Below are 24,907 nucleotides of genomic sequence, written 5' to 3'. Positions count from 1 at the left end.
GCCATCACCAGTGTGTGAATGGGTGGATGACTGGATATGTAAAGCGCTTTGGGGTCCTTAGGGACTAGTAAAAGTGCTATATAAATATAGGCCATTTACCATTCATAATCTACCCCTCAGGTTAGAAGTCTTTTTAGAGAAAACAGTGTCTAAGTAGAGAGTTTCTAAAGGTTCAGAGTTAAACCACCTTAACGCAGTAGTATACCTGCTGTAACGGTCATTTTTCTCACCACCACGACCGTTTTTTACAGAAACTTGTTGTACACCCACTGTTACGGCGCAGGAAGCCTCTGCATTATTGTCCTGAACAGTCAGATCAGCCTGATGTCTTCAGCTGTCAGACTGCGATGTGATCAATTTTTAATGTTTTTATTTGTTGTTGTTTTGTCTTTTCAGTTTTTTGATACACATGGAAATCTACTGTGTTGTTGAATTAAAGTTAGAATTTTACAATTATGTTATAAACCAAAAATGCACAACAGCTGTTTGTTTTCTTTCTTTGTTTTTTATCCACCCAAAACTCAAACATGACGGCCAACCTAACCACTGTGGTGATCACTGAGTAAGGGAGCAGGTTGGCCGTCTATCACAGGTCTAACAGAGACAGAATATTCACACTCACACGTTTGCATGTGTGATTTTAAGTTTGACTTTTTTGATCTCACAGGTAAAACTGTGTTACAGCAGCAGGATGAGAATGAGTAAAAAATGTGCAGTATACAATAAACAACAAATAACAGAGTTAAAATAGAAGTTCCAGGTAAGGGTCTAATACTATGAGATGCAACAGGAATGTAAGACTGGCATTGTGTAAGATACTCATGAGCTAAATAACAACTAAAAAAGTACAACTACATTTGTACAGTCAAAGGGAAACTAGTCCAATGTTCTTCTCACAGTTTCAGTCTCGTAGAGTAGTGATGTGTCGGTTGCGAACGAAACAGCTCTTGGAGCCGGATCTTTGACATGAATGACGCGAGCCATGTTTTTTTTTTTTTTTTTAGAGACAAAGCACATACAAGCTCCAAAACACGTACAAAACACAACAGACGTGCTCCAGGATGCTAGGCGCAGTGTTGAGCTTTTGTTACGTAGTGGCTACACAAGCCAGAAAGTACCAATGACCGGATTTGGTGTGTGGTAGTAACAGGTAAATGAACATTTTTTCTTTAATTATTTGAATATAACTATACACACATGCTTTCATGCTTTCAATTGTGTAATTTAAGTGATCTAGGTAGCTCTGTTTTGGAAGTTCAGTTAACGCTAGAAATGTGTTTTGGAGTTTGTACCTGCTCTGTCTCTAAATAAAACCACTTTTTTTACATTAGTAATTCCTTTAGTGCATAATTTTATATTGTTGTTAATAATAAATTATTTAAAGCAACAAAACAACCTGAAGAGCCGGTTGGGAACTGAAAGAGCCGGCTCTCTAAAAAGAGCCGGAAATCCCATCACCACGGTAGAGAAGTAATAATAATAATAATACATTTTATTTGTGGGCGCCTTTCAAAAACCCAAGGTCACCTTACAAAAGAACAAAATTAATAAAGGGAGCAATAGTCATAAAATACATAAAATAAGTTAAAATTGCAAAACAGAACTTGACAACAGAAAATCAGCACTAAAGTGAATAAACCAGTTTGAACAGATGTGTTTTGAGCTGTGACTTAAACACAGGAAGAGAGTTTTTATTTCTTATGGCTTGAGGAAGAGAGCAACTGAAGGCTCTGTTCCCCATGTTCCGAGGGACCACTGTACTATATTTCACTGGCAAATATTGGAAGGACCCACAGAATTTGGTCCTGATGAAAAGTGGAGGAGTGCATCGATCAGACACTGAAATGAAAAATGTAGAAAGAAGAGAGAAAATAATAGGCCTTAACGCTTTCCATCAATGTGATCAAACAAGTAAAGACTGTAATTCTGACTGGAGAGAAGTTTAACAGTGTGTGGCTCCCTCTAGTGGATGTTGTGGAGTATTCTGTTGTCTTTGCTCCAAAGGTTTTTGTACAGAGTTTTGCTGTTTCCTGTCACTGTGGGCTGCAGAGCACAGTAGTACACAGCAGAGTCAGACAGCTGAAGCTTCTGGATCTTCAGAGGAACTGATCTGATGCTGGAATCCAGTGTGGATGAAAATCTCTCCTTGAACTCCTCTGCTGTGTTTCCATCATCCCCACTATAGCGCATCAGGATGAATTTGGGGCTGTTGTTTCCATCCTGTTTGTACCAGAAGAGAGAAGTACCTGTTAAACTGCTGGTGTTATAGAGACAGCCAAGTGTCACTGTGCCTCCTGCAGCAGCAGTCTCTTCTCCTTTTGCTTGCAGCACGTTGTCTTTTTGTGCTCTGCATTCTGTAAAACACCAACAAACAGTATCAGTGTGCTGTTAAAGAATCACGTCAATGTTGATATCAAAGAAACAGAGTTGTGTTCATACCGAGGCACATAGCAGCCAGCAGCACTGAGATGAACAGAGGCGTCATATCTGCAGTGTAGAGTAACTGTGAGCTACAGCAAGTATAAAGAAGCTGTGATCTCTCTGTTTAGTCTTCATCAACACTAAGTTGGTGGATTAGAAGGAGGAGCCTGATCACAGTGACAGGACTCATTCACAGCGCTGTGTTATTCCCCCTGCTGACAGCTTCACACTCAGCACGTCTTTCTGCTGCTCTGCTTTGCTTGGAGATCTTGCAGCAGGAAGTCTATAAAGTGAAATCTATCCGTTGGTAGTTTGATCTACCTCTCCTTCAATGCACATGTTGAAGAGTCCCTGGATAAGACTGATGTTCACAGCTGTTCTTTCTGTCAGCTCCAACCTGTCTGATTGTTCTCCTCTGAGCTCTCTCATCACCAAACTAATGCTCACCGGTTTTAGTTTCACACAATGCAACAATGCTTATGGCAAAAGGATAATTTGTTTTTGATGGATCTGTTTTCTCTTCGCACTGTAGCCTTGCTGCTTAGAATCTGTTCATTTACTGCAACGGTGAGTTTAAAAATGTACACATAGGAACTACAGGCAACACGTGTGCTCTGCCGGAAGCTCACCACGTGACACCAGGCGGAAGAAAACAAAGGAAAGGCGCTAATACCGTTAGCTTTCCACGTGTGTGTGCCTGAGCACAGGGACTGTTGTGTTGTTTTGTGAGCTGAGTGTGTGAGCTGAGTGTGTGAGCTGCGGCAGCAACGATGCCTTCAGTTCAGTATCTGAGAGAGTTCATCAACGAGCGACTAACTGCTGCTGCTGAACAAATATTCTTGGAGTTTGAAAAAACGATCGTCCAGTACGAGGAAGAGATCGACCGTCAGCGCAGACTGCTGGATATCACCTGGAAACCCCAAATCAAGCTGCACAGGACAGGTGAGTGTCCCTCTGAGGGAGGATCCTGATCACAGCTCTGCGGGACGTTTCTGATTGTGAGGACTTTTTGGAGATGTGAGCTAACAAAGAGCAAACAGAGGACAGGACTGCGCTGCGCTGCATTCAAACAGCAGGCGCTGAAATCAGCCTGGATTTCTCTCTTGATTATTTAGTGAAACAAAGTTAGGATTAGAAGATTTGTGAGTCTGGTTCAGAGGGGGGCCCATGTGCCGAAAAGCCCCCGGAAGAGTCAGGGTTGGACTCGGTCCAGGGCCGTTTCCTCCCCGCTCAGTCCCTCTCTTCCTGTTTGAAATCAGGCCGGATTTAAGCATTTTATTCAACCTGATTTATATAGCACCAAATCAAAATAGCCGCCTCAAGCCACTTTATATTGTAAAGTATGGGTCCTGCAGTAATACAAGGAAACCCCAGCAATCATATGACGCAATTTGAGCAAGCGCTTTGGTGACAGTGGGACGGAAAACCAACCTTTTAACAGGAAGAGACCTCCAGCAGAACCAGGCTCAGGGAGGGGCGGCCATGTGGGAGTGAGGGGAGGAAAACAGGACAAAGACAGCTGTGGAAGAGAGCCAGAGATTAATAATTAGTAGTTGTTGTAATAATAATCATAATGATGATAATAACGACCAATGATTGAGAAAGCTAGAGATGATGATGATGATGATGATGAAGTAAAACAGTGTTTAATTGGAAAGTGTTGGAAACATAATATGAGCTGCAATAATAAAATGTGTTTGGTGATTTATCTGCAGGCTGTTTCTCTTTTAACATCTTTAGAATTTTCTTCAGTTTACTATTTCGTCCCCATTTTTCTATTCAGCACCACAAAACTGTCAGGTGGTTCAGCCGAATTAAAATAAATAACGTCCCTTTGATTGTCTACAATCAAAACCCCCTCTTGACCTTTCTGGGGGAAAGGTCAAGAGGGGGTCTGTTGGGATTTAAATATATTGTCCGACTTATTGTCTGCTTATATTGTTTTATGTATGCCAGACCCACACGAGAACTATGTTAAGGGTGACAGGTTGCCCTGGCAACAGACTTTAGAAAGAGGAAGTGCAAAGCTGCACCAGAACTTGTACCATATAAGGAGTTGTTTGTATCGAAACTGGGTCTGACGTGCTGCAAAAATATATAGCGAGACAGGCCGCTGATGCCCCAGACTTGAGCTGGCGTTTCTGTGCTAAGTCTGCATTTTCCGGAAAATGCAAAATTAAAGATCATCTTTTGAGTTAGACCACTTTGAGCGTGTCTTTCTTGGCCGTTGAAGAATACAAAGAACTGAATTTAATAATGGACAGTTATAAACATTTTTCTCTAATTGTACAAAACAACGGTTTTAACAAAGGTTTTCGAACCAAAGGATATTTTGCAAACCCAGTCCTCAGTTGGACTTTTTTTTTTTTTTATTTTACATTTTTAAATATAGCAAAAATAAAATTAATCAGTACACACAATCAGACTGAGCAGCTGCTCAATACACACATTTAATTAAAGGCACGGGGGGTGTGTGAGCCTCTGAAGGTTCCACGTGGTACTTACTTAGAATAGAAATAAGTACTTCTGTCAGCAGCGTGTCTGTGCGGAGGAGGAGGTTCTCCCTGAGCAGCAGCTCTGGAACCAGGAGAGGAGCTCCAGTGTGGAGCAGGAGGAACCACAACCTCCACAGATTAAAGAGGAACAGGAGGAACTGTGCAGCAGTCAGGAGGGAGAGCAGCTGGGACTGAAGGAGGAGACGGATACCTTCATGGAGTTTGAGTGCAGCACCAACGATGAACACACAGGTATCGCCCAGCATGCAGCAGCAGTGTGTGATTCTCTGCTGGTTTGAATGAACTCTGCATGAACAGATCAGAACAGCATGATCAGAGCGAGCAGATAGCCCTGATAGGGTCGTCTAAAGTGCACAGCAGCCCCACCTGCGCTTCAGACCTGCTGTTTTCAAAAGGTGGCCAATCACAGTGAAGTTGGATTAAAGGATAAAGGAGCTAAAACATCATGTTTCAGGATGAGCTGAGGGGCTGCAGCAGGTCCAGTGTGACGGCCTCCTCGCTCACTGTGAAACATTCAGAATGCTGGACGAGCGCTTTTGCCAGTGTCATTAAAACAAAGCTCACTTTATAACTATAAATACATATATATTATTTATTAAAGTGTAGAATATAAATGTTTTACATACTTAGGGCGGCTCGATTATGGCAAAAATGATAATCACGATTATTTTCACTGAAATTGAGATCTCGATTATTTGACGATATTTATTTAACCCTTTAAGACCTGCCATAGAACCAAGTCCGCCAGAGCTTATATTATATTTTTACATGTTATAGAGCCATTTGTGAGCATTTCAAGTTTCTATACATCAATACAACTGTTACAGCCCATATTTTAATAATATGTATGCATTAAGTCCATAGTAAGTACATTAATGGCAAAAAAGTGCAATAAACTACAAAAAAATTGAAAATTGTTTTTGTTTTTTTTACATATATTTCTACTTGGAGAAATTTAAGAGGCTTATCCCTCAAAACTTTAAATACAAAAAAGTTGCAAAAAATAGTTTACAGCAACAGCAAATTTATTTTGAGTGTCTTCATAGTTTTATTTTGGAGCAAATGTTTGCAATATAAAAAAATTAATGAAAAATGTAAACATCTATGTTTAGTGAACTTTGCAGTGTTGCTCTGTGGTGCAGCTACGACACCGTAGCAAAGTTTACACACTGTGTCTACTTGATCCACGTCTGACTCCGTGAACCCATAATGTTTCCACACCACTGAAGTTTTTTTTTTTTTTTTTACCTCTCTTTTCAACCAACGGCAGTCACTCTCCTCTCCAAGTAACTTCTGCTTAACTTTCCGAGCTTCTCTCGGGTCCTCTTAATTGTTGTGATGCGTGTTCGAAATGCAGAGAGGTGCGCTCGATTTGCCACACGGAGCAGCGCGAGAGTAAAGCTTGAGGGAGGGGCTAATAATCGGCTCAGTCATTTTTAAAGATCGTTGAAAGCCCAGATCGTAATCGTGATTAAAATTCGATTAATTGAGCAGCCCTATACATACTCAGTTTTCTTTTATCGAGCTCAGTCCAGACCACACAGCCGTCATGTTGCCACCAACATCGATGACTTTCATGTGATTTCTTTGATTCTAAAGTGTTTGTAGCATTGAAGTGTGTGTCAGTGTGAGCTGTACACACGAGTCAGTGATGTGGTTTCTCTGACTTCGTTCTGATGTTTGATGTGACTCAGCGTCTTCAGTTCACTCTGTTTGTAGCAGACTGACAGCAGGTCTCAGGTCTCCAGGCTGGTTTCCAGTTAAAGTTAACATTCGACTTCTGTAACACAGTTGTGTCATGGACCCAGCTTGACTCACACCCCTGAACTCACTGCACCACCCTCCTCTGCAGCCACAGACCACACCCAGTGTTACAGTGAGTTACACAGCTGATGGAGCTGGGCTGACAGCACCTGTCACCTCCATCATAAACAGTGGGTGCATTTGTTCTGGGGAGCAAAGACAGACTCAGCACAGCCCGTCAGTTTTTAATTTGCTTCATAACAAGCAAAAATGACCTTTGAACTAAACGCTGTGTCGTCTGTCAGAGCTCCACTTCAGTCATGTGTTACATTTACTGCACGGAGAATCTCTCTCTTACACTGTGATAGTTCCATCTGAGGCATGAAGCACAGACGTGTAGCCCACATTAGCACCGTGAACTGTGACGACACAAAGACAGAGCACCGACTGACTGACTGTCGTTTCACTGTTACGCCGATGAATCTCAAATCTACTTTCCTTTTTTTTTAAAATCTACAGACTCTTTAAAAATTGCTGGACTGCCTTGATGACATGAAATCATACTGGGAGTGCAGAATTATTAGGCAAGTTGTATTTCTGAGGAATAATGTTATTATTGAACAACAACCATGTTCTCAATGAACCCAAAAAACTCATTAATATCAAAGCTGAATGTTTTTGGAAGTAGTTTTTAGTTTGTTTGTAGTTTTAGCTATTTTAGGGGGATATCTGTGTGTGCAGGTGACTATTACTGTGCATAATTATTAGGCAACTTAACAAAAAACAAATATATACCCATTTCAATGATTTATTTTTACCAGTGACACCAATATAACATCTCCACATTCACAAATATACATTTCTGACATTCAAAAACAAAACAAAAACAAATCAGCGACCAATATAGCCACCTTTCTTTGCAAGGACACTCAAAAGCCTGCCATCCATGGATTCTGTCAGTGTTTTGATCTGTTCACCATCAACATTGCGTGCAGCAGCAACCACAGCCTCCCAGACACTGTTCAGAGAGGTGTACTGTTTTCCCTCCTTGTAAATCTCACATTTGATGATGGACCACAGGTTCTCAATGGGGTTCAGATCAGGTGAACAAGGAGGCCATGTCATTCGTTTTTCTTCTTTTATACCCTTTCTTGCCAGCCACACTGTGGAGTACTTGGACGCGTGTGATGGAGCATTGTCCTGCATGAAAATCATGTTTTTCTTGAAGGATGCAGACTTCTTCCTGTACCACTGCTTGAAGAAGGTGTCTTCCAGAAACTGGCAGTAGGACTGGGAGTTGAGCTTGACTCCATCCTCAACCCGAAAAGGCCCCACAAGCTCATCTTTGATGATACCAGCCCAAACCAGTACTCCACCTCCACCTTGCTGGCGTCTGAGTCGGACTGGAGCTCTCTGCCCTTTACCAATCCAGCCACGGGCCCATCCATCTGGCCCATCAAGACTCACTCTCATTTCATCAGTCCATAAAACCTTAGAAAAACCAGTCTTGAGATATTTCTTGGCCCAGTCTTGACGTTTCAGCTTGTGCGTCTTGTTCAGTGGTGGTCGTCTTTCAGCCTTTCTTACCTTGGCCATGTCTCTGAGTATTGCACACCTTGTGCTTTTGGGCACTCCAGTGATTTTGCAGCTCTGAAATATGGCCAAACTGGTGGCAAGTGGCATCTTGGCAGCTGCACGCTTGACTTTTCTCAGTTCATGGGCAGTTATTTTGCGCCTTGGTTTTTCCACACGCTTCTTGCGACCCTGTTGACTATTTTGAATGAAACGCTTGATTGTTCGATGATCACGCTTCAGAAGCTTTGCAATTTTGAGACTGCTGCATCCCTCTACAAGATATCTCACTATTTTTGACTTTTCTGAGCCTGTCAAGTCCTTCTTTTGACCCATTTTGCCAAAGGAAAGGACGTTGCCTAATAATTATGCACACCTGATATAGGGTGTTGATGTCATTAGACCACACCCCTTCTCATTACAGAGATGCACATCACCTAATATGCTTAATTGGTAGTAGGCTTTCGAGCCTATACAGCTTGGAGTAAGACAACATGCATGAAGAGGATGATGTGGACAAAATACTCATTTGCCTAATAATTCTGCACTCCCTGTAGTTGGCATTACATATTTTGAATGTAAACGGTCAAAATACTGAGATCGTACTATTTAGACCTTCTGACCCTCGTTCTTCTCTTAAGGTTGACCTTGGCGCTCTGGAAAAGTCCAGAACTCTCTTTGATGGCAGTTTTTCATTTGACAAACAAATAAATTCTGTTGTAAGAGCCAGCTCCTTCCAGCTCAGGGCCTTTGGAAAAATTATGAACATTATGTCATCAGCTGACTTTGAGAAAGTGATCCACACATGCATTTCATCCAGGCTTGACGGCTGCAACAGTCTTTATTCTGGTATCAGCTCTGCTGTCTCATCTGCAGCTAGTTCAGGATGCTGCAGCTCGACTCCTCACAGGCACTCGTAAACACGACTGTTAAGTCAAATTGTTGAATGTTGTCATTGTGTTTCTTAAATTTGTAAAGTCTAAGTTCAAACTATAAGATCAAAGACATTCCTCTCCAGCCACTCTGTGCTGGGGGAGGTTTTATTGCAGATACATTCTATCTGAAAGATCTTTTTCTTGTCTGTAAGTTACTGTAACTAATAACAGGAGATACATGGAGATGCACTTTATCCTCTTTGCTGGTTGATGTAAACAGCCCACAATAAAGCAGGCTGGTTTACATTAGTGTCCACAGATTTGTTTTTGTTTCAGCCATTGTTTCACCTTGGAATTAAAAAACGCTGATCTGTTGACATTTAGGATTAGGAAAACAAGAATTGACCAAATAATGTTTGGTGTTTTGGTAGTTAGCAGTGTCCAGGAGCTGCTCTTCTTTTTGTGACTCCTGTGCTGCTATGAAAATCATTCTGCTCACTAAGTCTGGGACAAGGCCATTGATACATGTAAAACTCAGTTTAAAAAAAAATAGAGCGAAAGGAATCACTGGCTCAACAGTGCTTGGACTTTTTGTCAGGCTGGCTACGGTGCTAAAGAGAAACCGTTCATTTTATTCTCAGGTAAATAATACTATGTTCCAGCTTCATGGAGTGCTTTTTTAAAGAGGGGAAACATTTTTTTTCCAACATCAGCTTGTAGTTTAATGTTGGTTTACCCTTATTGCTGTTCTTTAGTTGATTTGACAGCAAATTTGCTTCTGTTTTTCTGGTATCATATCAGTTTCTTTGTGTTGTCTCCTTTTGTCCCTCCAGATGTCCCACAGCAACATGTTCTTAAGAAGGAGAAGGTACCGACTAAGCAGGAGGTCTGTAATCAGGAGAACAACTCCAGTCTGGAACAGGGGGAACCAGAATCTCCGCAGGTTAAGGAGGAACCGGAGGGAGAGCAGCTTGTACTGAAGGAGGAGACGGATACCTTTATGGTGACCACTACTTGTGACAAAAGTGACCAAAACGAAACAGATGGGCAGCGGCTCCTGTTTCTTAGCTCTGCTGTAGCTGAGAACCAAGATCAGAGACGAAGTGAGAAACTCGATTCAGAATCAATTCGATTTACGAACAAAAGTCCCAAGAATGAAAAAGACTCGACAACATCAGGGAGTAGGTGTAACTCTGATAAAAGTAAAAAGTATTTAAAATGTGATGTTTGTGGAAAGGTATTCCGATATAATTGTGAAATGACAAGACATTATAGAATCCACACAGGCGAGAAACCGTTTTCATGCACTATTTGTGGTAAGGGTTTTGTATGTACTGGCTCTTTGGGGAAGCACAGAAGAGCTCACACAGGTGAGAAGCCTTATCCTTGTACAACATGTGGGAAAATGTTTGCTTATAACAGTGATTTACTGAAGCACCTGAAGACGCACACTGGTGAGAAACCATATCATTGTAAAACATGTGGGAAATCGTTCAGCCGTGACTCTATGTTGACAGAGCACATAAGAACACACACAGGCGAGAAACCGTATGGATGTAAAACATGTGGGAAAATGTTTAACTCTAGAACTCATTTGTTGCGCCACATGAAAACTCACGCTAAGCGGCGCACTATCGATACAAGATTATTGGCTCAGTGAGCTGCATTGAGCTAAAAGTCAGAGGTTTGTGTCACAAAACTTGCTTTTTAAAATCTGGCTTTAATTATCCTGTTCAGGAATGAATAATTGAAAGAGCTATGAATATAAATATTAATTTAAAGGTCATGGTAACTTAGACTGAACACATAACTTGTTAAAGAGCAGGTAAAGTTGAGAGGTTTAACTGGAATGTGCATGTATTCATTTAGTATGCAGAAAACATACAAGTGTTGTTATACTTGATTCTAATCTGCCGCTAAATCTTTTGCACTAATTTAATTTTAGCTATTAGAAGATGGATCACAAACACAATACAATGAATTTAGTTTGGAACAAAGTAAAGCAAATATTTTCTTAGGCTTTGGAACTATAAGCTTTAACGTTTAAATGGGTCCAGTTTAAAGTATCAGAGCTCTAGAGAGAGCCACGCGCACACTCTTTTGTCATACTTTCAGCAAGTGTTTTATTGGTATATTTTTTTTATGTTCTCTATAAATTTTTAATCATTTTATTGTCATCTGATAATGGCAGCGTTTATTCTGACTGGGATTTTAGTTTTGTTAATTGCAACCCCCCCTGGCTTCTGCTCCGCGGCTGCTGAGTGAGCCCTCATCTGGGACTCTCCTCAGCTCTTTCTGGGACAGTGGCGCGGCTGCCCCTCTGTTGGTCTTCCTTGGTCTCTTGTGTTCTGGGGGCCTCTGGATGTCTGGAGTTTTGATCTCCTCCATACCTGCTTCATGCCCTGGAGGACGGGGCTGTGGCCCCCCCACACCCTCTAACAGATCATTACATGAAGGAACCTTTTAAATACAAGCGCGTCCATGCTCACAGGTGTGCACACGGGTGATCACACCCACAAACTACACCCTTTTTGGCTCCTACCTCAAAGCACACTGTGTTCTGTTGATCTTATGTGCTGCACAATAATGTTTAACATTTAGTATTTACTGTCATATTCCCATATATCATTGTGATGTTGTTTATTCTATTGCTCTTGTTCTCTTCTGCTTGCTTTCTTTTTTCTTTCTCAGCAGGTGACCCAGGTGATTGATATATGCATTTTTTTTCTCTGCCCGTTCTGTTGGTTTTTGTTTTTTGCCCTTCTCCCCCGTCCCTCTTCTCAGCTGTTTCTCTTTCCCTCTTTCTTTCTCCCCTTCTTTCCCCCAGTCAAGTCTGTCCCATATTCAGTAAGTGAAAATAAAATAAACAATAAAAGGTGAATCAAATGGACCATTACGGCAAGGCTGGGATGGTCAGTTTGGTAAAGTAAATCCGTTGGGCATCTTTCTTTGCCTTTAGACAACAATTCTGATGCAAAAGAGCCAAACGGGACAGGCAAAAAGAAAAAAGTTTTGTTAATTTAGTTTATATAAAGGAAGTCTGGTCGTGTTAATCTCCATTGATAGTATATGCTTTCTTTTTCTGAGGAGGGGGGGTGCTCTGTTCCGGCAAACTGAAATCTAGGAGCTGTTTCTATGTTTTTCCATCTACAGCTTAAACATGATGCTGTCCACTGTGGTGATGATGTGGCTGCCAGACTATCAGAGTCAACCAGTTACACTTTCACCTGTGGTCAATATAATCACTATTTAGAACAACATCCATGTCTTTGGACTGTGGGAGGAAGCTGGAGTACCCAGACAGAACATGCAGACTCCACACAGGGAGGCCTGAGCCAACCAGGACCTTCTTACTGTGAGGGTATGGTGCTAGCCACTGCGCCACCGTGCTGCTAGTTTCTTTTTGAATATATAAAAGATGTTTGTTTTTGTTTTAATTGAGATGGCCTTTATATTGATATTTGTTTTCTTTATTTAGCTCATTTAGTGCATTTACATGAATTTACTGGTATTTTTAAGTTGCTTAAGAATCTAGACTTTCTGTGAGAACCCCAGGTTTGGTAGGCAGGTATAAGTGTACAATTTTCAGTTGTTGTTCTGCAAGTATTAAATAAAGCATTAAACCTGTATTTATACTCTCCTGTACTATTCTTCACTTGTAAAGTTCTGTACATAAAATAAGTTAAAAACAATAGAATAACAGAAAACAGCAAAAGTAAATAAATAAAACACATAATACATAAAAATTAAAACAGCCCTATACTAAAAAAAACAAGACAAAACTGCGTAGAAACAACTAAAATAAAACAAAAAAATAAAAACCAACATCTCACGTGGTGTCAAAGGCCAGGGTAAAGAGGTGGGTTTTCTGGAGTGACTTAAAAACAGGTAGGGAAGTGGCCTGTCTAATCTCTAAAGGGAGTCGTTCCACAGTTTGGGAGCTGATACAACAAAAGCACGATCTCCTCTAAGTTTACACCCAGTCCTGGGTACATTCAGGAGGAGCTGATCAGCTTACCTGAGAGAGCCAGTAGGTGTATAAGGCTGTAGCAGCTCAGAGAGATAAGATGGGGCTAGGCCATGCAGAGCTTTAAAAGCAAATAGAGGAAGTTTAAAATGAATCCTAAAAGAAATGGGCAGCCAGTGAAGTGAAGCTAAAATAGGGGAAATGTACTCAAACTTTTGAGCGCCCGTTAAAATAGTAAATGGCCTGCATTTACTATCTATAAAGCACTTTACACTACATTCAGTCATCCACCCATTCACACACACATTCACACACTGGTGATGGAGCTACATTGTAGCCACAGCCACCCTGGGGCGCACTGACAGAGGCGAGGCTGCCGGACACTGGCGCCACCGGGCCCTCTGACCACCACCAGTAGGCAACGGGTGAAGTGTCTTGCACAAGGACCAATGACCGAGACTGTCCAAGCTGGCAACCTTCCGATTACAAGGCGAACTCCCAACTCTTGAGCCACGATCGCCCACTCGGGCGATACAGACTGAAATATATATTACAAGATTAAAGAGATTAAACAAGAATATTTCAAATACACAGTAAAGATGAAAAAACAATATTTTCAGTTGTTCACACAGGATTAACCTGATTGACCTGTTCCTGGACCGTTTCTTTAACAACTGTAATAGATTACAGGAAGTCTCTGGCAGTGTTGCTGAATCTGCCCGAGCAAGATCAGACGTGGATGGGCTGCTGCAACTGAGACCTGCGGTTGGTCTTTCCTGGTCGGCGAGTGGAGAATCACACAGGGTGGTCTGCAAAGATATTTAGTTTATATATTTTATATGATACAGCACATGTGTAAGAATGACCGATGTTGTGCCAAAAACTGATTTCTGGTTTTTGCCCTAAACTGATTGCTCATATTTAACCTGCTATAAATAACTTGTTGGTCTATAATACGTGAAACATGTCAAATGTTTCCCTCATTAATGACATCACGTCACTTTGAGCCACCAGCAACATTCCTGTAACAGGTAGAAGCTGCAATCAGTTTTTGGCAGTGACTTTTATATATCCTTTATTTATCCAGTTCACAAACAATCTTGTTGACATTACAAATTTATTTTTTAAGTGTAATCTGGCCAAGCGGACAGCAGACAGCACAACAAATGTATCAACTGTACCTACATTATAACCAGTTATAAAGATACTTGAACAACAGGTAGTTATTGTATATATAAAACCCCTCTGTAAACCATGTTCACCAACACTTATTTACCGACATACATGAAGATATTAAACACGGAAACATTGGAAATCAGTTTTGGCAGGCAAACACTTTTTTGGCACAACGCCGGCTTTTAAGACCAGCGATTCAGGGTCATTTGGTTGAGCCCTAATTTTATGCTTTAGCAAAAAGGAAAGTTTGAAGTCTAATCTTAAAAGTAGAGATAGTGTCTGTCTCCTGAAACCAAACTGGAAGCTGCTTCTCTGTCGGTACTCTTGGTGCAGCATTTTGGATCAACTGCAGGCTTTTCAGGGAGTTTTTAGGACAACCTGAAAATAATGAATTACAGTAGTCCCACCTAAATGCATGAACTACTTTTTCAGCATCATTCTGAGACATGATGATTCTAACATTAGAGAAACTGTAATAGACCTCAGAATAAAGAAACTATGCAGTCTCTCTGCTGCAGTCCTTCTCCTCAGCATCAGGCTGGTTGTGCTTTAAATCCTGCAGACAGAAATCATCTCATTGGTTGAGTTCAACACCAGTGGGTGGAGCCAAAAACATTATCAAGCCTGGAATTTAAATCTGTGTCAATGTATGTAGCACTCTTGAAAGAACAGAAATGCTTTTAATATGAAAATGTCACATTTGAACGTTCCTGCAGTTGGTTTATGGTTGATGTGGATTTGCTGCTCATGTGAATCCTCCCACAGTGTTTCATTAGCAGCTGTAACCACAGTGACTCTGATAAAACAGGAATTAGCAGAATCCATCTGATATGAAGCTGTGCTTTGAATACCACTTCCCTCCTCTTTGAAGAGTAGTCAGATATCTGTGTTCAGGTTTTTGTACAGCCTCTTCTACACTTTGTATCACTGTGTTTGTAGAGCACAGTAGTAGAGAGCTGTGTCTGCCAGGGTTAGGGCTGCTATGGTCAGATTAGTTGATGTAGGTGATGTTTCTGAGTCATATCGATCATCAGGGATATATTCATAACGACTGTAGTCTTTTGCTCCTTTCTTTAGTATAAACTGAGGAGCCTGAAGGTCAGAATCATGTCTGTACCAATAAAGCCAAGGATCACTAACACTCGTCTCATAGCTACATGTGAGTGTGACAGATTCTCCTTCTGTTTCAGTGACTTCAGGTTGTTGAGGAGTGATTGAGTCTCCAGCTGTTAGTCCTGGAAAAAGAAAGAAGAAAAGTAGTGAAATGCAGTCTGTATATCTGCTTAATGCAGCAGCTTCAACTAAACTTTAATCCCTGTTCTTAAACTCACCTATAATGTGAGATAGAAGCAAAAAGAGGTGCAGCAACATGTCTTTGGAGTTATTAAAGCCAGACAGACAGCACATGAACAATGTTCTTCCACTGCAGCACAATGACCAACAAATAATGTCATTGGATGAGCTCAACTTCAATGGGCGGGGCCAGTTTAATAGCTCAGCCAATCAAATAGTTTTGTGCTTCCACAGCAGCTCTGTCTCTGTCTCTGATCTTTACTGCTTCATTTCTCTGTTGTCTTTGTCATCAGTCCAATGACACAAGAATCAGAGGTTTAACAGTGTGTGGCTCCCTCTAGTGGATGTTGTGGAGTATTCTGTTGTCTTTGCTCCAAAGGTTTTTGTACAGAGTTTTGCTGTTTCCTGTCACTGTGGGCTGCAGAGCACAGTAGTACACAGCAGAGTCAGACAGCTGAAGCTTCTGGATCTTCAGAGGAACTGATCTGATGCTGGAATCCAGTGTGGAGGAAAATCTCTCCTTGAACTCGTCTGCTGTGTTTCCTTGATCCCCACTAACACGGCTGAGGATGAATTTGGGGCTGTTGTTTCCATCCTGTTTGTACCAGAAGAGATAATTAGTTGTTGCACTGCTGTTATAGAGACAGTGAAGTGTCACTGTGCCTCCTGCAGCAGCAGTCTCTTCTCCTCTTGCTTGCAGCACGTTGTCTTTTTGTGCTCTGCATTCTGTAAAACACCAACAAACAGTATCAGTGTGCTGTTAAAGAATCACGTCAATGTTGATATCAAAGAAACAGAGTTGTGTTCATACCGAGGCACATAGCAGCCAGCAGCACTGAGATGAACAGAGGCGTCATATCTGCAGTGTAGAGTAACTGTGAGCTACAGCAAGTATAAAGAAGCTGTGATCTCTCTGTTTAGTCTTCATCAACACTAAGTTGGTGGATTAGAAGGAGGAGCCTGATCACAGTGACAGGACTCATTCACAGCCCTGTGTTATTCCCCCTGCTGACAGCTTCACACTCAGCACGTCTTTCTGCTGCTCTGCTTTGCTTGGAGATCTTGCAGCAGGAAGTCTATAAAGTGAAATCTATCCGTTGGTAGTTTGATCTACCTCTCCTTCAATGCACATGTTGAAGAGTCCCTGGATAAGACTGATGTTCACAGCTGTTCTTTCTGTCAGCTCCAACCTGTCTGATTGTTCTCCTCTGAGCTCTCTCATCACCAAACTAATGCTCACCGGTTTTAGTTTCACACAATGCAACAATGCTTATGGCAAAAGGATAATTTGTTTTTGATGGATCTGTTTTCTCTTCGCACTGTAGCCTTGCTGCTTAGAATCTGTTCATTTACTGCAACGGTGAGTTTAAAAATGTACACATAGGAACTAAAGGCAACACGTGTGCTCTGCCGGAAGCTCACCACGTGACACCAGGCGGAAGAAAACAAAGGAAAGGCGCTAATACCGTTAGCTTTCCACGTGTGTGTGCCTGAGCACAGGGACTGTTGTGTTGTTTTGTGAGCTGAGTGTGTGAGCTGAGTGTGTGAGCTGAGTGTGTGAGCTGAGTGTGTGAGCTGAGTGTGTGAGCTGAGTGTGTGAGCTGAGTGTGTGAGCTGAGTGTGTGAGCTGCGGCAGCAACGATGCCTTCAGTTCAGTATCTGAGAGAGTTCATCAACGAGCGACTAACTGCTGCTGCTGAACAAATATTCTTGGAGTTTGAAAAAACGATCGTCCAGTACGAGGAAGAGATCGACCGTCAGCGCAGACTGCTGGATATCACCTGGAAACCCCAAATCAAGCTGCACAGGACAGGTGAGTGTCCCTCTGAGGGAGGATCCTGATCACAGCTCTGCGGGACGTTTCTGATTGTGAGGACTTTTTGGAGATGTGAGCTAACAAAGAGCAAACAGAGGACAGGACTGCGCTGCGCTGCATTCAAACAGCTGGCGCTGAAATCAGCCTGGATTTCTCTCTTGATTATTTAGTGAAACAAAGTTAGGATCAGGAGATTTGTGAGTCTGGTTCAGAGGGGGGCCCATGTGCCGAAAAGCCCCCGGAAGAGTCAGGGTTGGACTCGGTCCAGGGCCGTTTCCTCCCCGCTCAGTCCCTCTCTTCCTGTTTGAAATCAGGCCGGATTTAAGCATTTTATTCAACCTGATTTATATAGCACCAAATCAAAATAGCCGCCTCAAGCCACTTTATATTGTAAAGTATGGGTCCTGCAGTAATACAAGGAAACCCCAGCAATCATATGACGCAATTTGAGCAAGCGCTTTGGTGACAGTGGGACGGAAAACCAACCTTTTAACAGGAAGAGACCTCCAGCAGAACCAGGCTCAGGGAGGGGCGGCCATGTGGGAGTGAGGGGAGGAAAACAGGACAAAGACAGCTGTGGAAGAGAGCCAGAGATTAATAATTAGTAGTTGTTGTAATAATAATCATAATGATGATAATAACGACCAATGATTGAGAAAGCTAGAGATGATGATGATGATGATGATGATGATGAAGTAAAACAGTGTTTAATTGGAAAGTGTTGGAAACATAATATGAGCTGCAATAATAAAATGTGTTTGGTGATTTATCTGCAGGCTGTTTCTCTTTTAACATCTTTAGAATTTTCTTCAGTTTACTATTTCGTCCCCATTTTTCTATTCAGCACCACAAAACTGTCAGGTGGTTCAGGCCATAAAATAAATAACGTCCCTTTGATTGTCTGCAGTGCAGATCACATTATTTTCTGTTTGATTGTTTTTTGGAAATTGTAATAATTGTGTTCTAACGGTAAATATTTCTGTTTTTATTCTTCAATGTAGTATGTAAACACAGAAAAATACAAATATAAATGCATAAAGTATTGTAGAGAGTACAAAAAAACGATTATTTTGTGATTTTAATTAATATTTTATTTGATTACACCACCTGACAATTATTAGCTCACACTATGAGAGTTGTGTGTGTGTGTGTGTGTGTGTGTGTGTGTGTGTGTGTGTGTGTGTGTGTGTGTCCTCCCCCTTTGGGCTTGATGAGGCGTTTCCAGGGTTGGCAGGGAAACTGGACTCACCTAACTGCATTGTGTAACTCTGGTGAAGGAGGTTGTTTTTCGGGAGTTGGGTTTTGCCCTTTAGTTCCAGTCAAAGGAACTTTTATTTCTTCAACATACCAAGACATTTCAGATAATTTCATGCTGGTACCATGGAAGGTCTTCACTGTGAGTGAAGACACAACCATCGCCAAAGTAAACCACGGGAGGACCTAAAGGAAACTGGTAGCAACAAACTTGATCTGATGCTTAAATCTCCATTAATCAGCAAAATATGGACATTTTAAAGAATCTAACAAAGGCAAAGTGGCTAAAGCTAAAGCTAGCCAGAGCTCGGAGCCGGCAGCCTCGGTATGTCCTGTTATTTTAACTGACATTATACACATGCTGTAAAATAATGGAAGTACCTGTAGTTTGTTTGTATTTCTATAAATAAATTCAAATTTTATTTGTCACATACACAGTACGATATGCAGTGAAATGCTTAGACATCTGCTCGTGACCTAAATTAAAAGACTGAATAGGATAGGAAATAAATCTGAAAATTAAAATGAAGGGTAAATTTAACTAGGAAAGAATAAAATAAAATAGAACAATAAGAGCAGCAGTACAAGTAATGAAAGAAATGTAATGTCCAGCGTTGTGCAATCCACATATTAAGTGTCTTGTGTAGTGCAAATATAATAATAATAATGGATTGGATTTATATAGCGCTTTTCAAGGCACCCAAAGCGCTTTACAATACCACTATTCATTCACTCTCGCATTCACACACTGGTGGAGGCAGCTGCAGGTGTAGCCACAGCTGCCCTGGGGCAGACTGACAGAGGCGAGGCTGCCATATCGCGCCATCGGCCCCTCTGGCCAACACCAATAGGCGGTAGGTGAAGTGTCTTGCCCAAGGACACAACGACCAGGACAGAAAGAGCTGGGGAGCAAACTGGCGACCTTCCGGTTATAGATACGCTTCCCAACCCCCTGAGCCACGGTCGCCCCTAAATATGCTTAAAAGTGATTTATTTAAGTGACCTGTGACTAAGTGAGTGATTTGATTAGATGACCAGGCAGTGTAGTTGTGCAGTGGCCACTAGTGTAAACAAATGTCCAGAATGTCCAGTGTGTGTGTAAAAACCATATGTGTGGGTCAGTACTGTGTGGTGGTGTGACCGAGAGACCGTATCGCCTGCGGGAAGAAGCTCCTCCTCAGTCTCTCTGTGTTGGTCTTCAGGGAGCGGAATCACTTTCTTGACCCTCGGCACAGAGGGTCAAGAGACCCTCGGCACAGGGTCTCTTGTGCCGAGAGAACAGAGAGAACAGTCTGTTGTTGGGATGGCTGAGGTCCTTCACGATCTTCCTGGCCTTGGTCCAGCACCGCCTGCTGTAGATTGAGTGCAGGTCAGGGAGCTCGGAGCGGATGGTGCGCTCAGCTGACCGCACAACCCTCTGTAGAGCTCGTCTGTCCTGCATGGTGCTGTTCCCGAACCAGGTTAAGATGTTTCCCGTCAGGATGCTCTCTATGGTGCAGGAGTAAAAGTTCCTGAGCACCTTGGAGGGCAGTTGGAAGTCTCTCAAGCATCTGAGGTGGTAGAGACGCTGTCGGGCCTTTTTCACCATGGTGTTGATGTGATGTGACAGGACCATGACAGGTGAGTTAAGCGCTTCCTCTGAACTCATTCCCTCTAGCTGCCAGTTTTTCAACTCCCTGCGGGAAAGTGGTCGTGGCGGAGGTTTTAAGCAACTGTTTTTAAAAAAAACTTTTAAATGACGACAGCTCACCGCTCATTTATGGCAGCTTTGAACAACAATTATTTCTGTTGGATCTGCATTCGCCTGTGCTGTGTGCACTTGCTTATCTTACACCAAAGTTTAACGAAGATTTTATTCAAGACTTTGTATTTTTATCGGGGATCTTACCAAGATTTGACAGCGTTTTAATCCTTGGGAATTTTAATATTCATGTTTGCTGCTACCAAAAACCTCTGGGTAGAGACTTCCTGAATCTTATTGACTCTGTTAATCTTGTCCAGTCAGTCAATCGTCCCACCCATGAGCGTAGATCTAGTTTATCTTGTGGTCTGCAGCTGTGTGACATTCAAATTTGCAAGTTCAATTTCTGGGCATTCCTCGCTGCACTGTACAGCATACACCACATTGTTAAGTCTGTGTTTAGGAGTTTTGTCTTTTGGGTGAACCAGTTTTTGACAATACACCCCATTGTCTTAACAATGTGGTGTATGCTGTACAGTGCAGCAAGGAATGCCCAGACCTCTACATTGGAGAGACCAAACAGCCACTTCACAAGCGCATGGCACAACACAGAAGAGCCACCTCCACAGGACAAGACTCAGCAGTCCATCTGCATCTAAAGGTCAAAGGTAGGGCTGGGCGATATGACCCAAAACTCATATCTCGATATTTTTTAGCTGGATGGCGATATAAGATATATATCTCGATATTTATTTTTTAAGCCATAAGTTAAGAACAAAAAGAGAGTTCTTAGTCACACTGTGTCCCAGATGTCACACGGGCACTTTTATTTACATACAGCGTAGATGTACATGAAGAAATTACTCAAAAATAAATTATCAGCATTTATTAAATAATAATGCTCCATAAATAAAAGAAAACAATGTTGTTTTTGTGCATAACAAAAAGCTCACAATTGTGCAGTCAAAATGTAAACTAATAGACGCTGAGCGTAATAACAAAGAGACAGATTTCACAGCTGCACCACGTCTCTGAACAGGTGCCATTTGTGGTCCTTATACACACACAGTACGTATCACTCCGCGAGGCTCCTCCTCTGTAGCCGTAATCCTCGACAATCCATCAAGCGGTGCAGCTCCGTAGCTTAGCAAAGTCATATTAAAACATTTTTTGACAGATTGCTGAGCGCTGTGTATCACATAAAATCGGTTCGCGGTCAGTAAGCACAACCAGAATTCATACATAAGGCGCACTGTCGATTTTTGAGAAAATGAAAGGATTTTAGGCCGTGCAGCCCCTCCGGGCTGCATGTCGTTAGCGCGGTTAGCTCGCTAACACGTTTACGCCGTCCAGCCCCACGCACGGTAACTCGCTAACGGAGATTTTCCGCTTTCATCTTGTTATTGCCTGCAGGTGAAGCTATGGGGGAGGCGGAGTTGTGTTCAGTGAAGGAGAGGCGAGGCCGAGTAACGTTGCGTAGAGACAAAAGTGGACGAAAGAGAGGCAAACCTGCGGCTCCACAAGTATAATTATAATGTAACATAGACTATATCGATATAAACGATATTGTCACATCTTATATCTCGTATGAAAATATATCGATATTTTTAAAAACTCGATATATCGCCCAGCCCTAGTCAAAGGTCACTCTTTCGAAGATGCCAACGTTCACATTTTGGACAGAGAGGACAGATGGTTTGAAAGAGGAGTGAAAGAAGCCATCTATGTCCACTGTGAGCGACCATCTTTGAACAGAGGGCGGGGCTTACGACACCAACTGTCTGCCATCTATAATCCAGTTTTGAGATCCCTCCCCAGACTCCTTAACGCCCACTCACATCCTGGGCCATCTGACCTCAGGAAATCACATGATAGGGTGGGGCCAGGTTTCACAATGAGCTCACCCGAAACTCTGGCTGATTGGGACCCACACCCAGTTTCACACCTTGGCTCAGGCGATTAGAGGATCATCAGGGGTCCTTTTGTCCCTCTGTGGGGGGAAACTCCCACTAGCTTTATATCTGGGACTCTCCACCATTTGACCTTAGAACTGAAGAAGCTTCTCGGATGAGAGGTGAAACGTCTTCAAGCAACTTAAAGAAGTCCAGACGCTTTTCTTTGCAAGCTCCTTTGACTACGATGACCTGGATGACTGAGAACCTTCACAGAGATTTCTCCTTGTATATGTTATCAGTGATAGTTTTTAGAAAGAAAATTGAAATCAGCAAAAGTCTGTATTAACAGGTCACAAACATCAGAATCTGTCCTCCTTTTACTTTATAATCCAACTGTGACTGTTTGCTGTAATCATTTGTTCAGGATGATCGTCTCCTGGAGGAACAAAATGCATTTGTATAGCGCTTTACAGTCAGTTATTTCCAAATCACAGCCTCTTAATACTCTGCAAGCTTCCCGCCCCTCCCTCTGTCTCTCAACTCTGTACACGCAACATCTGAGTGCCTGTGTGTCAGTTCTTGGTTTGATTTAGCAGCTCACTACAGTAAATGTATTACCTAACCTCACTTGACCCTTAGTGGTCTTATTGGTCTAATGGTGAGCTTAACTCTACAGTAGGATGTGTATTCTCTGTTGCAGCCTTCATTTGTGGTCTTTCTCCTTGTAGCTGAATTTTCTTTAACTGTGAGGATTGTGCGAACAGCATCCATTTCTCCAGTGGTTTCAAAAGCAGACGTGAGTGATTGTCAGCACTGACGAGAGGTGGCAACTTTCTGAGGAACATGTTCTCACTGTAGAGCCTTATTTTGACGGTATATTTGCTCAGATATGTTTTTCTGTTGTCACATTACTTTTCTTTTTTCTTTTTTTGTCTCCTTCAGTTCCTCCAGACGTCCCACAGCAGCCTGTCTGTGAGGAGGAGGAGGAGGTTCTCCCTGAGCAGCAGCTCTGGAACCAGGAGAGGAGCTCCAGTGTGGAGCAGGAGGAACCAGAACCTCCACAGATTAAAGAGGAACAGGAGGAACTGTGCAGCAGTCAGGAGGGAGAGCAGCTGGGACTGAAGGAGGAGACGGATACCTTCATGGTGACTGCTGCTGAGGAAAGAGACCACAGTGAACCAGGAGGAGACGGGGAGCAGCTCCCCTCTCCCAGCTCTGCTGGAGCTGAGAGTCAGGATCAGGAAGGAGGCAAGAATTCAAGATCAAGTAGAAAAAGAAATAAAAATCACAAAAATAAAGAAAGCCCCACTGCATCAGGGAGTCGGTGTAACTCTGCTAAATGTAAAAAGTCTCTAAAATGTGATGTTTGTGGAAAAACCTTTGAGTTTAATTATCAAATTAAAATCCATTACAGGATGCACACAGGTGAGAGGCCGTTTGCTTGTAAGATGTGTGGGAAAATGTTCAGATGTAATAATTCTTTGTCAAAGCACATAAGAACCCACACAGGTGGTAAGCCATTTTCTTGTACAATATGTGGGAAGATGTTCAAACGTAGCTCTCACTTAACAGAGCACATAATGACTCACACAGGTGAAAAGTGTTGTTCTTGTCCAACATGTGGGAAAATGTTTGCATATAATAGGGATCTACTAAAACACTCAAGAAGTCACACAGGTGAGAAACCATATCATTGTAAAACATGTGGGAAAGTGTTTGGATATAGTAGTTCTTTATTCAAGCACATGAGAGTTCATGCAGGTTTGAAACCATCTCATAAAACATGGAAAAATATTCAGAAGTAGCTTTAATCCTCCAGAGTCCCGCCCCCTTTCCTTTAGTGTTCCCAGTCAGAATTGACCGGTCTGTTTTCACAGCTCTTAAATTAGCATAAGGCAATTGTATGTAAAACACAATATTTATGAGTGCTTTAAGTTGTAAATCTGTCAGATTTGACCCCAACATGACAGGAACACAAAAACACACATGCTGTAAAACATGAAAACTCACAGAGAGAAGTGTTTCCTCAACCAAGATTATTGGCTTAGTGAGCTGCTTTGAGCTGAAACCACATGTTTGTGTCTCTAAAGTCTTTACCTGGCCAGTTTTTACCTGGCTAAATCACCATGGTAACTTACACTGAACATATAAATAAACTGGTCGAAAGCGGGTAATGTTCGGAGGTTCAGTTTAAAAGTGGCCAGAATGTGACCCCCGTATGTGTAATTTAATAATGCAGCAAATGTAAAGTATGTTGTTGTACTTGATTCTAATCTGCTGCTAAGTCTCTTTTACACAGATTGAATTGTAGCTATTACAAAAACACAAAAACAATAAAATGAATTTCACTTTGCTACAGACTGAAGCAAATCTTTTGTCAGGCTTTGGGACTGTAAGCTTTAATGTTTCATGGGTCCAGTTCAGAGCTCTAATGAGAGCTGAGCGCACACTCAAAGAGAAAATAATTATCACATTAAAATGTTTATTTTACTGCTCAATGCACTAGTTTTCTGCTGCGTTAACCTTTTATCATATCTTTACGTCGTGTTCTGTTTAACTTACATTTCTATGTTCTTTATAGATTTTTTAAATCACTTTATCGTCATCTGTTCATGTCTGATGGAGTAGGTTATACTCACACTTTGGAAGAAGTGAGCAGGCTCAGAGTCGGAAGCAGAAAGCCCGGCTTAAATAAAAA

General features: G+C 42.0%; 2 protein-coding genes and 2 gene segments (V, D, J or C); 2 read left to right on the top strand and 2 right to left on the bottom strand.

The window, feature by feature from the left end:
• Positions 1-2,028: 2,028 nt before the first annotated feature.
• On the bottom strand, positions 2,029-3,254 carry LOC113010351 (T cell receptor alpha variable 18-like; the record flags this gene model as incomplete). The annotated part of the segment is given in 2 exon segments: positions 2,029-2,354; positions 2,440-3,254. Coding segments are annotated over 2 exon segments (372 nt in total), but the record flags the coding sequence as incomplete, so codon positions are not given.
• On the top strand, positions 3,192-11,385 carry LOC113010723 (zinc finger protein 485-like). Its single transcript, XM_026149929.1, has 2 exons — positions 3,192-3,363; positions 9,961-11,385. The coding sequence occupies exons 1-2, from the start codon at positions 3,192-3,194 to the stop codon at positions 10,785-10,787; spliced, it is 999 nt and encodes a 332-aa protein (XP_026005714.1). The 3' UTR covers positions 10,788-11,385.
• Positions 11,386-15,966: 4,581 nt separating this feature from the next.
• Positions 15,967-17,118, bottom strand: LOC113010357 (T cell receptor alpha variable 19-like; the record flags this gene model as incomplete). The annotated part of the segment is given in 2 exon segments: positions 15,967-16,289; positions 16,375-17,118. Coding segments are annotated over 2 exon segments (369 nt in total), but the record flags the coding sequence as incomplete, so codon positions are not given.
• Positions 17,119-17,142: 24 nt separating this feature from the next.
• Positions 17,143-24,617, top strand: LOC113010301 (zinc finger protein 135-like). 2 transcript variants are annotated; one of them, XM_026149328.1, is made up of 2 exons: positions 17,143-17,376; positions 23,161-24,617. In XM_026149328.1, the coding sequence occupies exons 1-2, from the start codon at positions 17,205-17,207 to the stop codon at positions 24,012-24,014; spliced, it is 1,026 nt and encodes a 341-aa protein (XP_026005113.1). In that variant the 5' UTR covers positions 17,143-17,204; the 3' UTR covers positions 24,015-24,617. The 2 variants fall into 2 exon arrangements, with proteins under 2 accessions (XP_026005113.1, XP_026005112.1); XM_026149327.1 differs by having other exon boundaries at positions 23,152-24,617.
• Positions 24,618-24,907: the final 290 nt, after the last annotated feature.

The sequence above is a fragment of the Astatotilapia calliptera genome, chromosome 18 (assembly GCF_900246225.1).
Source record: "Astatotilapia calliptera chromosome 18, fAstCal1.2, whole genome shotgun sequence".
Classification (NCBI taxonomy): domain Eukaryota; kingdom Metazoa; phylum Chordata; class Actinopteri; order Cichliformes; family Cichlidae; genus Astatotilapia; species Astatotilapia calliptera.
Note: the sequence above shows the minus strand (reverse complement) of the source record. Positions and strands in the feature narration are given on the sequence as shown.